Source organism: Lygodium microphyllum, chromosome 8 (genome assembly GCF_053477565.2).
Source record: "Lygodium microphyllum isolate KBCC chromosome 8, Lygodium_microphyllum_v1.1.10, whole genome shotgun sequence".
Taxonomy (NCBI): Eukaryota; Viridiplantae; Streptophyta; class Polypodiopsida; order Schizaeales; family Lygodiaceae; genus Lygodium; species Lygodium microphyllum.
In genome coordinates, this window is record NC_141142.1 from 93,934,520 (window position 1) to 93,949,103 (window position 14,584).

At 41.6% G+C, this 14,584-nt stretch overlaps 1 protein-coding gene across 1 annotated transcript in view; it reads right to left on the minus strand.

The window, feature by feature from the left end:
• LOC148032613 (uncharacterized) overlaps positions 1–8,836 on the minus strand; it is a 40,444-nt gene extending 31,608 nt beyond the window's left edge. The window contains exons 1-3 of the mRNA XM_087683232.1: positions 8,683–8,836; positions 8,402–8,481; positions 8,007–8,272 (exon numbers count right to left, since the gene is read on the minus strand). Of these exons, the coding sequence (XP_087539358.1) occupies positions 8,007–8,272; positions 8,402–8,481; positions 8,683–8,700 (364 nt within the window). The 5' untranslated portion in view covers positions 8,701–8,836. The remainder of the gene's footprint in view (positions 1–8,006; positions 8,273–8,401; positions 8,482–8,682) is intronic.
• Between the last annotated feature and the right edge of the window lie 5,748 nt (positions 8,837–14,584).

Below are 14,584 nucleotides of genomic sequence, written 5' to 3' on the forward strand. Positions count from 1 at the left end.
AGTGCCCTTTCCATAATGTGGACACTTGGACGGCTTCTTCTCATCCTTCTTCTCCTCCTCGTCCTCCCTCTTCTTGGCCTTCTCTTTGAAGTAAATGCCTTGGGGGAGCCAAATCCACTGCTCCAACCTCTCTAAATTGCTCATCATGCTCCATGACAAGCGGGTAGAGTTCCTCCCAAAGAAGCCGACCGCGGGTCCTCCAAGTAATGAGACTAGTGTAGAAGACATCATACTTTGAAGATGGTAGCTAAGTCAAGAGAATCATGGCCATATCCTCCGATGAGATGGTCCATCCGAGGAATGTAAGCTCACCCCTCATGTCCTCCACTTTGTTGATATGGTCGCAAAAACGAGTGATGAGACTCGATCTCCTCATCTAAGTCATCAAAGTCGTTGAACTTGTTCGGATAAGACATCCTGCACACACCTAAGAAATTTTTGTTTGATGTGACAATAGCTACAAGATAGGAGAACGTCAGCTACAATCAATGTAACCCTCTGCCAAATAGCAAAAACACTGTTGCCTTGTGCAATAACCTTGCGTTTGCAGATGGGAGTGACTGGAGTATTAACGATCGGTCCACAGAATATGACAACTAGTGGAGAGAAGCAAATGCCAGGTAGGAGAGACAATTGCTAATGATGTAGATGCCGACGAAGCCCCAAATGGTGACAACGCTACCAAATGTTGCTGCCCATCCTCAAGATGAAGTCGCCAAGGTGTGGATGATGCAGCCTAGCCTCCTGGAAGGGTGCTGATGCAAAAAACGCAGGTGCTGTTGGCTGCATTTTGGGCAGCCTGGGTGGTCTCCACTAAAGAAGACCTCAAATCTATGTTCTTCACTTAGGCGATGGTACCATGTCAGAGAGCGCAATGGAAGAACATGAATACAGAGAGAGAGAGAGAGAGAGAGAGAGAGAGAGAGAAGAGAGAGAGACAGCAAGAGATGAAGGAAGAAATACTCCACTAACTGACAGCAAGAGAGACAGCAAGAGATGAAGGAACACGAATACAGAGAGACAGCAAGAGAGACAGCAAGAGATGAAGGAACACGAATACAGAGAGAGAGAGAGAGAGAGAAGAGAGAGAGACAGCAAACATAGTTACCAGGAACGGGGAACGGGACCCCCTGGAACGGGGGAACGTCCAAAGTGAGGGAATGGGAACGGAGGGAACGCTATATATATATATATATATATATATATATATATATATATATATATATATATATATATATATATATATATATATAGAGAGAGAGAGAGAGAGAGAGAGAGAGTCAACACTTGTCTTAGAATCTAGAGAGAGAGATCATATCAACCATAATTCATGAAATTAGACTCTAGAGACATAATAATCAAGTTTCAACAATAATAAAGATTCAAAACATTGTAACTAGCAATGGATTGTCGCATTCATAATTCAACATTCTAATCAACAATGTTGCATAAGTCCAACTCGCAACAAGTGTGCATTGCAAAAACACAAAATATGCACTAAACTTTAAAGCCTAAATAGTAAAGATCCAAGTTACAAGAGCTCCAATTTCCAAGTCAATACTCTAAAGTTCCAAAAGGCTAGCTACTAAGTGCTCTAATTCATGGAAGATGGCTCCACTGTGCCTGAATGCTCATCCTGCTGAACAACATCCTGCCCATCATCATCACTATCATCATCGTCGTCATCTTTTTCCCAACATATAAAAGAATCAGCCTTTGCAATTGATGTACGAGCTAGCAAGCGAAGATTGGAGCTTACATAAACTAGGTCATTCATCTTCATTGTACCAAGACGATTTCTCTTCTTTGAGTGAATGTGATTGAATGAGCTCCATAGTTGCTCTAAACAAGAAGAGCTAATTGTTTGGCTAAGAATACGAATAGCCAAACTCTGCAACTCTGGAGCTTCTGCCCCGTAGTCCTCCCACCATAAAGCAGCCCCAATATTTATCCTGTCCTCTAGTGCATCCTCTGTACCAAACATCCCTAATGTTTGCCGATATACAGAGAGCTGATTTTTAATTTTGCGTTGCATTTCACGGCTGGGATAAAGCCTTGCAAGCAATGTGTTCCAAGCCTTGACCACCTCAAGGTCTCTTTCTTGCATCTTTCCTTGAAACTCAAGATCAAGCACATATGCTGCAGCATGCATAGGAGAGTCATACTCATCCCATCTACTGACGCATAACTCCTTGATCTGCTCATACCTATCTGCATTTGGTTCCAAACTCTCCAACCTCTCAATCATGCGATCCATACCTTCATAGATCTTCCCAATGCATGGATCCATGCCATCTGCAAGCCTCAACATGTGCATAATAGGATCAACCATTTGGTTGGTGCGATTAACCTCATCCCAAAAATCTCTATCACAAACATATACATTACATAACACAGCAATAGCAGTGGCAGCCCCAGTCCAATTTTCATACCCATCACTAGCAAATAGCTCCCGAATTGCACCTTTGCAATAGTGCAATCGACCAAGCATAAGAAAGTTATATGCAAATCGTGTATCCGAGTATTTAAGAAGTTCTTTGTCACTTCTCTTGCGAAACTCAGCATGCAAGTACTGATGATTACATATAAAAGTGATAATCTTGTTGCCTTTCGCAACAAGAGATGCAATCCATGGCAAGTCTCCAATATCCTTCAACAAGTTATTCAAGCAATGCGCCATGCATGGACTAAAGGTGATATGTGGATACATTGCCATTAAAATGTTTCCTGCTGCCCTATTTGTAGGTTCACCATCTGCCACAAACTGCACTACATTTTCTGCCCCAATAGCCTGCACTGCCTCGCACCACTCGGATGCCAATACATCTGCACTCTTTCCAGTCTCTGAAGCATCATGACTACCAATGAAGTATACATCTCTACGAGAATATGCAACAACACCATGTATGGATCTATGGCGTGTGTCACTCCATCCATCTGCTATCAATGCCACTCCATTTCTTGCCCATTGATTGCGAATATTTGCTGTTGCAATCTCTATGGCTACTTTCTCCTTTTGAAGCAATGTAGTCCTGATAGTTTCTGATGAAGGGGACTTATATGTGGGTCCATACTCTGCAATCTTTGTCACCGTATTTAAAAAATAAGGTGACCTGGCTGATTTGAATGCAATATGGTCATGGTAAAAAAAGTGTGCCACTGCTGCATCTATTTCCTCTTTTTTCTTTGGTTCCCATGAAGTGTGCAATGAACTCTGTTTAACACCACGACCTGTTGCCATTGATGGCCCACGAGAAGGCTGCGTAGCCACTAATCCTGGTGGTCTTCTGCATGAAGCACCATGCCCTGCTGGCCTTGGAGTCCATGTTGTTGGATCCACTGCTATATTTGGCGTCCTCCTGGCATGTGAATTCCCCATAAAGTGGCTATGTGGTCAAGTAACTCCTGCCTTTTCTCAATTGATACATTGGAGCAAAAACGCACCTCTTTCCCCTCCTCATGTAGAAGATGGGCTCTCACTTTATCAGCACCACTAGTGCAAGCATAAGGGCAAAGTTTGCATTTCCAAGGGCGAGCCCCTCCACCTCTCAATGGCACCCCTGCATCTACCTCATCCCACCATGACCAAGTAGTGCTTCGACTTCGTCCAGTTGTTGACGAAGTACCTGCTGAGGATGATGAAGATCCCATAGATGTCAATGTTGCCATCTATATAGAAGTGACAAATAATCAGTAAACTGTAAACTTCAATGAAATTAGTAATTACAGAAATTTACAGCCAACATTTCAACATCCATGTGTCAAAGTTCAATGAAATTGCAAAAATTTCAACCAAGGTCCAAAGTGTACCGTGTGCCGCACGCGACGTAGGCGGGAGACTCAAAGCCAGGTGGGAGAGTCAGATGTGCAGAAGTAGGCACGGCGCACGCCCACGGCCTTGGCGAGGTAGGTGTGGCAGGCCGAGCAGCCTACAGGCGGAGGAGCAGGAGCAAGCGGAGGAGCAGGAGCAGGCAGGGGAGCAGGCGGAGGAGCAGGAGCAGGAGCAGGCGGGGCAGGTGCACGGAGCAGATGGAGGAGCATGAGCAAGCGGAGGAGCACGGGCAGGCGGGGCAAGCGCAGGGGACAGGCGCAGGCGCAGGGGACGGGCGCAGGCGCAGGGGACAGTACAGGGGACAGGCGCAGGCGCAGGGGACAGGCGATAGGCGACAGGCGCAGGCGCAGGGGACAGGGGACAGGCGACAGGCGACAGGCGAAGGCGCAAGGGACAGGGGACAAGCGAGAGGCGGGAGCGAAACGTCAAACAAGAGTTTTTTTTTTTTAATTAAAAAATTACATGGCTGGGCTGGAACGGCCGTTCCAAACAGGGAACGGGATGATAGGGCTGGAACGGGCCAGGGAACGGGCTGGAATGTTTCGCCAGCGTTTCCGCGGCTCGTACCTCCCGGAACGCGTTAATCCGTTCCTATGCGGAACGGGCGTTCCCTGTTTCTATGGTTGCAAAGGCTGATTCTTTATATGTTGGGAAAAAGATGACGATGATGATGATGGTGATGATGATGGGCAGGATGTTGTTCAGCAGGATGAGCATTCAGGCACAGTGGAGCCATCTTCCATGAATCAGAGCACTTAGTAGCTAGCCTTTTGGAACTTTAGAGTATTGACTTGGAAATTGGAGCTCTTGTAACTTGGATCTTTACTATTTAGGCTTTAAAGTTTAGTGCATATTTTGTGTTTTTGCAATGCACACTTGTTGCGAGTTGGACTTATGCAACATTGTTGATTAGAATGTTGAATTACGAATGCGACAATCCATCGCTAGTTACAATGTTTTGAATCTTTATTATTGTGGAAACTTGATTATTATGTCTCTAGAGTCTAATTTCATGAATTATGGTTGATATGATCTCTCTCTCTAGATTCTAAAACAAGTGTTGACTCTCTCTCTCTCTCTCTCTCTCTCTCTCTCTCTCTCTCTCTCTCTCTCTCTCTCTCTCTCTCTCTCTCTCTCTCTCTCTATATATATATATATATATATATATATATATATATATATATATATATATATATACCGTTCCCTCCGTTCCCGTTCCCTCACTTTGGACGTTCCCCCCGTTCCAGGGGGTCCCGTTCCCGTTCCCGGTTCCTGGTAACTATGGCAATTACCAATACAGGAGGCTTAAGTGTGGTTGGTGCATTAAGGCATCTGTTAGGACAGTTTAGACAGCAAAAGTGATGACAATGAGACCTGGTCTACTATGGGAAGAGGGGTATCATAACCTCCAACCCCACTCCCTTGCTCTTACAACTTACAATCTAGCCCTCTGTTGACTCACGTTCTCTATCTCTATCCAATTTGTTCCCATACTTCCAAATATAGCATAGTTATCTCCATCACTATGACATCACACAATGCTCCTCTACACGAGGATGGCACTTACTAGGAGAGATCAACACCTGAAAGAGATTCTAACAAGTCCCCTAGACTCCCACAATAGCATGAGCTACATCAAGAAACTCATTCTCCCCTACCCCCAATGAAACACTAGTAGAAGTGCTTCAAGTGTGACTATAAGAGACAAGAGACAGCCCTCTACACCGAGAACCACGCAGTTTCCCTTTTGCACCTATAGCCTCAAGAATGCTCCCTCTCCAACTGCACCCTTCTCCGATTTCACCCTACTCCCTTCAAGGGAAAAAGGGAGGAGTGTGAGGAGATGAGCATTGACTTGTGGTTGGCCAAGTGGACGGCATATTTTGACTTGTATCAATTTGATGGTGCTCAACGCATCAAATAGATCATGTTGCAGACCAAGACGTATGGAAGGTGGACTAGATAACAACCCAAGTCCAAGACTCAAACAAAAGTTTAGAAATTTCAATTGGTCTTTCGTGCATGCTTTGTGCAAGTCAACAAGATCCAAAATTTGTTCAAGATGGAGATGGTCAAGAAGACTTTCAATATGAAGTGGCTAGTGATATCTAAACCAATAATGCAAAATAGTGGATGCATGCTAGTGATTATGCTATAAGTATTGGGATTTAGCAAGACAACAAGATAAAAGAAACAACTTCCAACAAGACTTCCTCAAGTATGGCAAGATTTCAAGCAACACTTGCCCATTAATATGTGGTTACTATCAGAAGTGGAGCAGCAATGGAAGCGTATATATATGATGTAATAAACTGTTGAATCACAAGACAAAAGAGAAAGGGAAAGAAAGAACACCGAAGAACACAATACAGATGAGAACTCAGATGTATGCTCGGAAAATGGAATCCATATATCCAACATGAGACAATCACATACAACAGTGAGTCACTAGCTGCGTGGGCACTGGCACTGGCTCCTCTCCCCAGCAAAAGATCCACAAGTGATGATGAGTGACTGACTGATTGAGGAGGAAGAGCCTAAATAAATAGGACAAAAATATGTCCTCAAAATGATCACGTCGGCTAGCATTTAATGCTGGTCGGCTAGCAATAAATGCTCAATATGGCCATAAAATGACATAAATAAAAATAGCTAAATATCCTAAATAATGTCCCCAACCTTTGCATACACAAACTCACACATGAGCTGACATATCTGCTAATAGTTACATGCAAGCAAGTCCATACTTAATATCAATCGTCTCTCCTTTCTATTGAGAAAGGTTGATAGAAAAAACCATTGCAAAGGAGTAGTCTCTATTCATGGGAACTACCCATGGGAGCTACCCCACAAAAGTGGTTGCACTTCAAAATAACTTTAACATTTTCAGATGGATAAACAACAACTAGATTAAGACTTTCAAAAATGGGAACAACCTTATGATGTATTTGTAAAAAGAACGCCCTCAAATGTAATGCTTATCAAGGACACTCCTCGCACATGACCTTTGATGATTTCCTTCCATATTTGGAGAAAGGGATAACACTACGTTCACACTTTTACCCCAAATGTTACCACAAAAATACCACTCCCAACATAAATAGCATTACCATATTTGACTTCTTATTATTGTTCAGTTTAACTTGGAACTTAGAAATCAAGGGCTTTGTGAAGTTTGAATGTTCTAGGCCAAATAAAACCCTAATATTAACTCAACCAGAAAATCCAGGTGCTATCCAATAAACAGAAAATACCATAAATTGAAATTAATCGCTACTAAGTTGGTGATAAAATGTAAAAGGTTTTAAATCCATCTTGCAAGGTTGGCAACATTTTCAAGACAGCACCACCTTACATCCATAATATCTTTGAGAATATCCCTTGCATAAGTAAAAGGTAACTGCCAGAATGAATTAATTAAACCTGCGATTTTCCACCAACAAGATATATTCACTAAGCTTTGTGTTAAAATCTACTTGGTTTGCTAGACCCAACCTTAACCCCCATGCTTGACAATGAGTGATTTGTTAATTCGTAAAATGAACAAGGTTGCTTGACCCAAGAAGAGCCTATTACAGTTTCATGTCAAGATGAAGAGTGCATATCCCTCATGCTTAAGCCCAATGACTTGGAACTGAAAAGAACTTGAAGAAAGGGCCAAAATCACTTGGAGAAAATACCAGTGTTGGCAGATGAAGATACTTGCCAAAGTAACATGCCTCACAAGTGGCAAATACAACCCTTTGCTCCATTATGGGCCCAAAGAAATAAAGGCACTGCACATTGCCCAATATGCCACAGTCTCCTGGTATTAGAGTATGTCAAAGACCTCAAGCGTGATGGATGAGAAGAAGAAGATGGATATCTAATAACCCACCTCTGTGGGGTAATAACCTTACCAGCTACCTCCCAGACAACTAGAATACAGGACCAAACATGACGCATGACCAAGTACCAAGTACTTTTACGTCAAACCGTCTCACCAGATATATTCAAACTGTTCTGTTGTGAAATTTAGATAATCCTATATGCATGTAACTATCTTAGATACTTGTGGATTACCCACCATCTATATGTATAAAAATTGGAGCACAACGTCATAATCTCGCTACAAGATAAGCATGATAACAAGAAATCATGAAGCGTGTTCATACACGTGAGGAAAGTCACATACCGAGCATTTCTGGGTTTTCTCTTTTAGGGGCTTTCTGACCCACTGCAAAGCTCAGGCCACTGACCCGTTTCTTCATGTGGCAAGATTCTTCAGATTTAGGCTGTTCTGCGAGGAGGATGGCATCCATGGCTTGGCTGATGCGAACAACCTGTTTGTGGACATTCTCTTGCACGGCTCTCTGCCGTTCGTCCGGGGAGAGCCTTTCACTGAGCTCTATGACATCATTTGCAGTGTTATCATCGTTCTCAGCTTTCATTTTGTTATAGCTGGCGGGGAAAAAGGGAGAAAACAGAAACCCTCCCTTATTCAGGATTGATTTGAGACTTCCCCCGATGTTGTATATCAACAAAAAAATGAACAGGCTGATTTATTCATGCGAGGATTGCAATGCCTACCTGGTCAGTAAAAAGAGACGATGCATGTCAATCTCAAGCTGCATTTGGCGACGATCTACGCCTCGAAAGGCATCCCACAGCTGCAAATTTTAATGCAGAAAAGAGCACGATCAGTTTTCGCAGAGCTACAAACTTGATGCAAAAACACGATCAGTTTATTCCTACAGCCTCAAATTTGACGCGAGAACACTGTAAGCTTTGTCGTAGCAGGCTAGAGATTTGGTGCAAAAGCAGGGTCTCCGTTCACGGAGCTGAAAGTCGTCTCAGAAGCTCTTCCTTACCTTGCGCAGTGCTGCCATCGAAGCGGAGGGAGAGGTTCACCTGCGGGGCGGCCTTCCGATTGAGCTTCACCCGTCCGGCCTAATGATGGCGGAAAAGAGAGGAAATGCTGGTGGATTTCTGGCTCTACTTTCTTTTCTTTTCTTTTTTTTAATAATGCGGTATTTGTATTAAAAGTAAGTAAAAAAGGTTACAGCATCTCATAGGCTCTACCATTATGGGGACAGTTTTCTGCGCTTCTACTTGTCTTGGCGCTCTCTCAAATGGCATCGTATTAGACAAACTTCGGAGAAAAGAGGGGGAAATGTCACTAATTTGGCTATTCCACATCACGAAAACGGAGTGCATTAAGTACCCTAAGCCACTCTTTTTGTAGCAAAGATCATTGTTGGCTATAAAATCTCCACATGTATGCATCATATTTTTTTGTTGTTGTGATCACTTGGCCCATCCCTAGAGCTTCATGAGGAGGGGGAGCAGCACTGCATGTGCAAGATGTCACACCCCCCAGCCTCCCTCGTTACTACACTATGAAGTAGGGAGGTTGAAACACTAATAGATGGACCCATTCTTGTTGCCTTCATGTCCCTTCTTCGATTGTCTTCAAGTTATACTATTCTTTGATTCAATTGCTCTATATGTGCATGCTTCCACCCTCTAACCTTCGCTCCTCGTCAACCTTTTGTTGTTATTACGGCCTAACCTCAATCCATGGACCCTATAACTAGTAGTGTTGCTTGCAATACTCTACTTCTTGACCTTGACAACGATAGCTAAGCAAATGGGAGATTGTTGTGAACAAGAAGCAAGAGGTTATTGTTGGTAGAGGAGAGTAAGGAGATGGGAGACTGTTAGTGGCTCATCCTACATGCATATGCCCTCATCTTACCAAAGCCTTGTCCTACATTCATGCTACCCTCTTATGTCTCCATTTAAAGGCCATGTTAGAGATGTGCCACAAAGAGAGAGAGAAAGAGAGAGAGAGAGAGAGAGAGAGAGAGAGAGAGAGAGAGAGAGAGAGGTGAGATATATGGCTTGAGTCTTTAGGGAAAAAGTGATAGTTACACACTCTTAGGCCCTGAATAAAAAGTGTGGTTTAGTCATAGCAAGAATAACATATGGCATATGTATAGACATAGATATATATACATAGAGTGATAAAAAAGGCAATTAAAGTATCAATTGTTGAATAATATCAAAAGTCCAATCAATGACATGTATGTAATACATGATTGAAATGTCTTTGCCCAAAACCCTCTTCTATTTTTAACTTAAAAGTTTTCAAACAAGAAAATCATAGTAGAGCTAAGCTTATTTTTGCTTGGTATTAAAGGAAGTGAGTGTTTACTCCACACACATTCCTATGGTTTTAAATAGTCACATGCAATCCTAGATGTAATAGTTGAACAAAGTCATGAGAGAGAGAGGGAGCGTGCTTATGAACAAGACAAAATATTTATTTGAAAGTGGTATAAATTGTGTGAAATTGTGAAAAGAATGAGAATGAGGTGAAATTAGAGAAGCAATTGTTGGAATATGATCGAATGATTGATCAATGACCGATGAGCATTAACATAAATGAAATGTCATTCTTCAACAATCTCCAACTATTTTTTTTAACTCACTAAGAACATTACGAACCAATATTAAAGTTTATAAATAAGCATATGATCCATCAACCTACTCACCCAACTCCTAATTTTCAATAGCTTTTTGAGCATAAAAGAGCATTGTAAATCCATGTATATTAAATGGTATAAATTTATAGAAAAGGGAGCTATAAATGTTGAATATTGTTAGTATTGATAAGACTAACTGAATGAGTTTGAAGTCGACACTAGAGTTGAAATTGTAAACTCCTATATACTATTGCATTTCAAACCATCTTTAAGCTCTCTCCATTTCTTGGCGTCACAAAAAACTATCCTTTAAAATGTTAAGAGAAGGTGCATTATTGTAAAGAAAGCCAAATCAAAGACCATCTTGCATGCATGACAAAAGAAATGAGAAAAACTTTCCCCTCCACCTTCAATGCCAAGCAAAAGGGGGTCCTACAAAACAACATAGAGCAAATCAAAGGGGTCTTGGTGACTTAGACATAATTATAAAATGTTGGAATCCATGCATGAATGCAAAGATGAGGTCTCATCATCTAAGCAAGCTCATGATAGCAAGAGTTTTGGAGGGGTAGCTTGTACTTAGGATGCTTTGCAAGTCGCCATTATGTTATGGTAAAAGAGCACCCCATTAGTGGGAGCAAAGAGCATGCAGAGGATTTTCAAGGGATGAAGGGGGGGATTTGGAAGGGGAGCAACATGTCACTTTGATCATGTGTTGTGCATATGCTCCAACCAATTCGGAGTCCATCATTATCGCATCAATTGCATTCAATAGCCCAATGCACTAAAGTGATGCAAAGAGGAATCATCATTATCATCACAATAAAGCACAAAATAGTGTCATGTATGGAGAGTATGTGCACATGCACACGTGTGTGTGTGTGTGTGTGTGTGTGTGTGTGTGTGTGTGTGTGTGTGTGTGTGTGTGTGTGTGTGTGTGTGTGTGTGTGTGTGTGTGTGTGTGTGTGTGTGTGTGTGTGTGTGTGTGTGTGTGTGTGTGTGTGTGTGTGTGTGTGTGTGTGTGTGTGTGTGTGTGTGTGTGTGTGTGTGTGTGTGTGTGTGTGTGTGTGTGTGTGTGTGTGTGGTCCACTATTGTGTTGCATCTCTCTCTCTCTCTCTCTCTCTCTCTCTCTCTCTCTCTCTCTCTCTCTCTCTCTCTCTCTCTCTCTCTCTCTCTCTCTCTCTCTCTCTAGCAGAAGGCAAATTTTCGCCAAAAGTGCATATGATCCCAAGTGTGGTGCTTGTTGTGCAGGCAATTACGTGAGAGCATGGAGAAAACATGGGAGAGTGGTAAGACCATTTCCTATGTAGCACAACATGGCTTAGTGCAACAATAGAAAACACTGCCAAATTGTAGGATCAACTTTTTATCCTAACAATCTCACTAATAGATGCTCTTGCTACACAGTGGACAAGAAGAGTCCATTTTAGCTCTACATAAGTCCAAAACCTCTGTTAACTGCCACTTTGGCAATGCTTGGCCTAAGAGGAAGCTGCCATTCATCTTGAATGTGCAAGAAGGAGATATGAAAGTGTCTTACATGTACATGAAAGAGAGAGGAAAGGCTATCAAGCCTCAACGTAGGACAAAGCCCATCAATGATGAGCTATAGTGTAGCTCCCAAGATGTGCCCCAAGAGGACCTATCGAAATGTGCCATTGTCTTCAATGTGGATAGTGAGTCTACTTGTCAAAGTTTCCCCTCTTCTATGATTGCATGCACTTAAGTTATGCCACCTCTCGATCAGTTAGAGTGATTATCTCTATTTGATCACAGCTTTGATCTTCGATCTTGGCATTGCTCTTCACAATGTTCTGACTTGTGAGAATTGAAAAGAATATATTGACTCCTCATTAGTGTAATTAAAGGCATTGAACCAACAATCCATAGCTCTCCAGAGAAATTTGCAAACACACACAAGAAACTACTACAATGAAGAAATCAACTACACCCTACAAAAGGAAGCTATAGATGCCCTTTGCATTTCATAGAATATTTGAACAATGCAAAACATATGCATTCTTTATGACAATTTTGCACTAGACACAAGTAGATTGCGGTATCTCCTTCATAAAAACTCTGAGTCCTTTCTTTTGGCAATGATACCATGTGAGAGTGCACAACAAAAGAAGAACACAAACATAAAGAGAGAAGGGAAGAGAAAAACTACAATGAAAGAGAAAAAATATGCATTGAACCACAAGAGAATGTTGAATGCAATGAGAATTGTTTTTGCACGTAGCCTAAAACATCAATGAGGGCATCAGATCAAGCTAATGATGGAAGGTAGCACTTAACGATAGAGCAGAGTCCCAAATGTTGAAATGTGCTAAATTGGCAAAAGAAGAGTGATGATCAACCACTAAAGCTTAGCTATATATAGCCCAAAAACAAGATAACTTGCTAACTTCTATCTAAACATGCCCAAAAAGTTCGTCAACTTGCAAACAACAATGAAACAATGCAATAAATGTTGAACACAATCATGAATTTGGTCACCCAAATCAGCTAGTGTGAAAGTTGCCTCCAATTTGGGCTAGAAAATAACCTTATCTAGTGCGACTATAATGCTCACGAAAAGTGTAATGTATTGTAATGCACATTCTAGAATGAGTAGAAAATAGTTAGAGCTCCAATGTCTCTATTAGACTCTAACACATGTCACAACTAGGAGGTGACAAATTGAAATAATACTAACTCACACCCCCTCTTAGAGTCATGAAAATTGTTTAATTAGGGCTTCGATTTTTAATCTTCATATCACTCTTCATCTATGGTTTGTTTGATGCGAACAACCTATTTGTGAATATTCTCTTGCGTAGTTATTTGTTGTTCATCCAAGGGGAGCCTTTCACTAAGCCTTACGACAGCATTTGTAGTGTTACCATCATTTTTAGCTTTCATTTGTTATAGCTAGTGGGGAAGAAGGGAGAAAACATAAACTCTCCCTTACTCATTATTGATTTGTGAAATCCCCTAATTTTGTATATCAACCAAAAAAAAAAACCTGATTTATTGTTGTGAGGATTGCAATGACTACATGGTCAATAAAAAGAGACTATGCATGTGAATCTCAAGCAAGTATGCAAAAGGCATCCCACAGTTGCAAATCTTGATACAAAAAACAACATAATCAATTTTTAGACAACTGCAAACACGATGCAAAAACATGATATGTTTAATCATATATCTACAAATTTGACATGAAAACATTGCAAGCTTTTAATAGCTAGCTATACGTTTGGTGCAAAAGCAAGGTCTCGATTCACAGAGCTAAAAGTCATCTCAGAAGCTCTTCCTTACCTTCCATAGTGCTACCATGGAGCACATGGAGAGGTTCACAAAATGTTTGTGTAGGGCGGCCTTCCAATGGCCTTCATATGTCACCTAATGCTGGTAGAAAAGGGAGGAAATGTTGGTAGATTTTTGGATTTACCCATATGGGGTGCTTTTCCAGCTCCAATAGTATGGGGTGCTATCTAAAATGGCATCACATTAGAAAAACTTTGGCAAAAGGAGGGGACATGCCACTAATTAGAAAGCACTCCATCATAAAAATGGAGTGTGCTTTGCCCCAAGCCACTCTTTACACAAAAAAGAGTGTTGTTGGCTATAAAAAAAACTCCACATGTATGCTCTTTGTGATGAGGGGGAGCAGCACTAGATGTGCAACATATCCCCCCCCCCTCCCCCCCTCAAAAGCTCTATTGTTTCCCCCCCCTTACCATTATTTTGTATGTTTCTCCTCAAAGGCATATAAATAATAGAAAAGATATCACATAGTGAAGCTTGTCTCTTGTTTCACGTTTTTCTCTTCTTTTCCTTCTTCTTAGGTGAGAGGTGGAGTTGAGGAGAAGTTGAATCTCTTATTCTGTTCTCTACATTTTCTCTTAAAGATGGAGCACTTGCATATCATTTAGTAGCCATGGAGTATAGGAGGCAGATCAAGGAGCGCTACTCAAATCATGGAGCCACTTGAGAGATTTCGAGTCATGGCATCAATGTAAAGGTAAGGAGGTGAGCTCACTACATCTTTTGTAAATTTTTGCATTCTTTCTTTCATGGAGATTGAGAGAGGAGTGAGTCGATCAATGAAAAGGAGAGATGTATTGGTTATGTGCAAGATAGCCATAGTCGACGCGATTGAAGCTCTTGAGCAAAATAAGAGTTCCATAAAGTTATGCGTGATTCATGTTGCACTTGTAAAGGTGGCAACATACTAGTTTCATTTTGTTAGGATATGATATAATCGACCACTAAGACATGCACCCTAATCCACCGTGC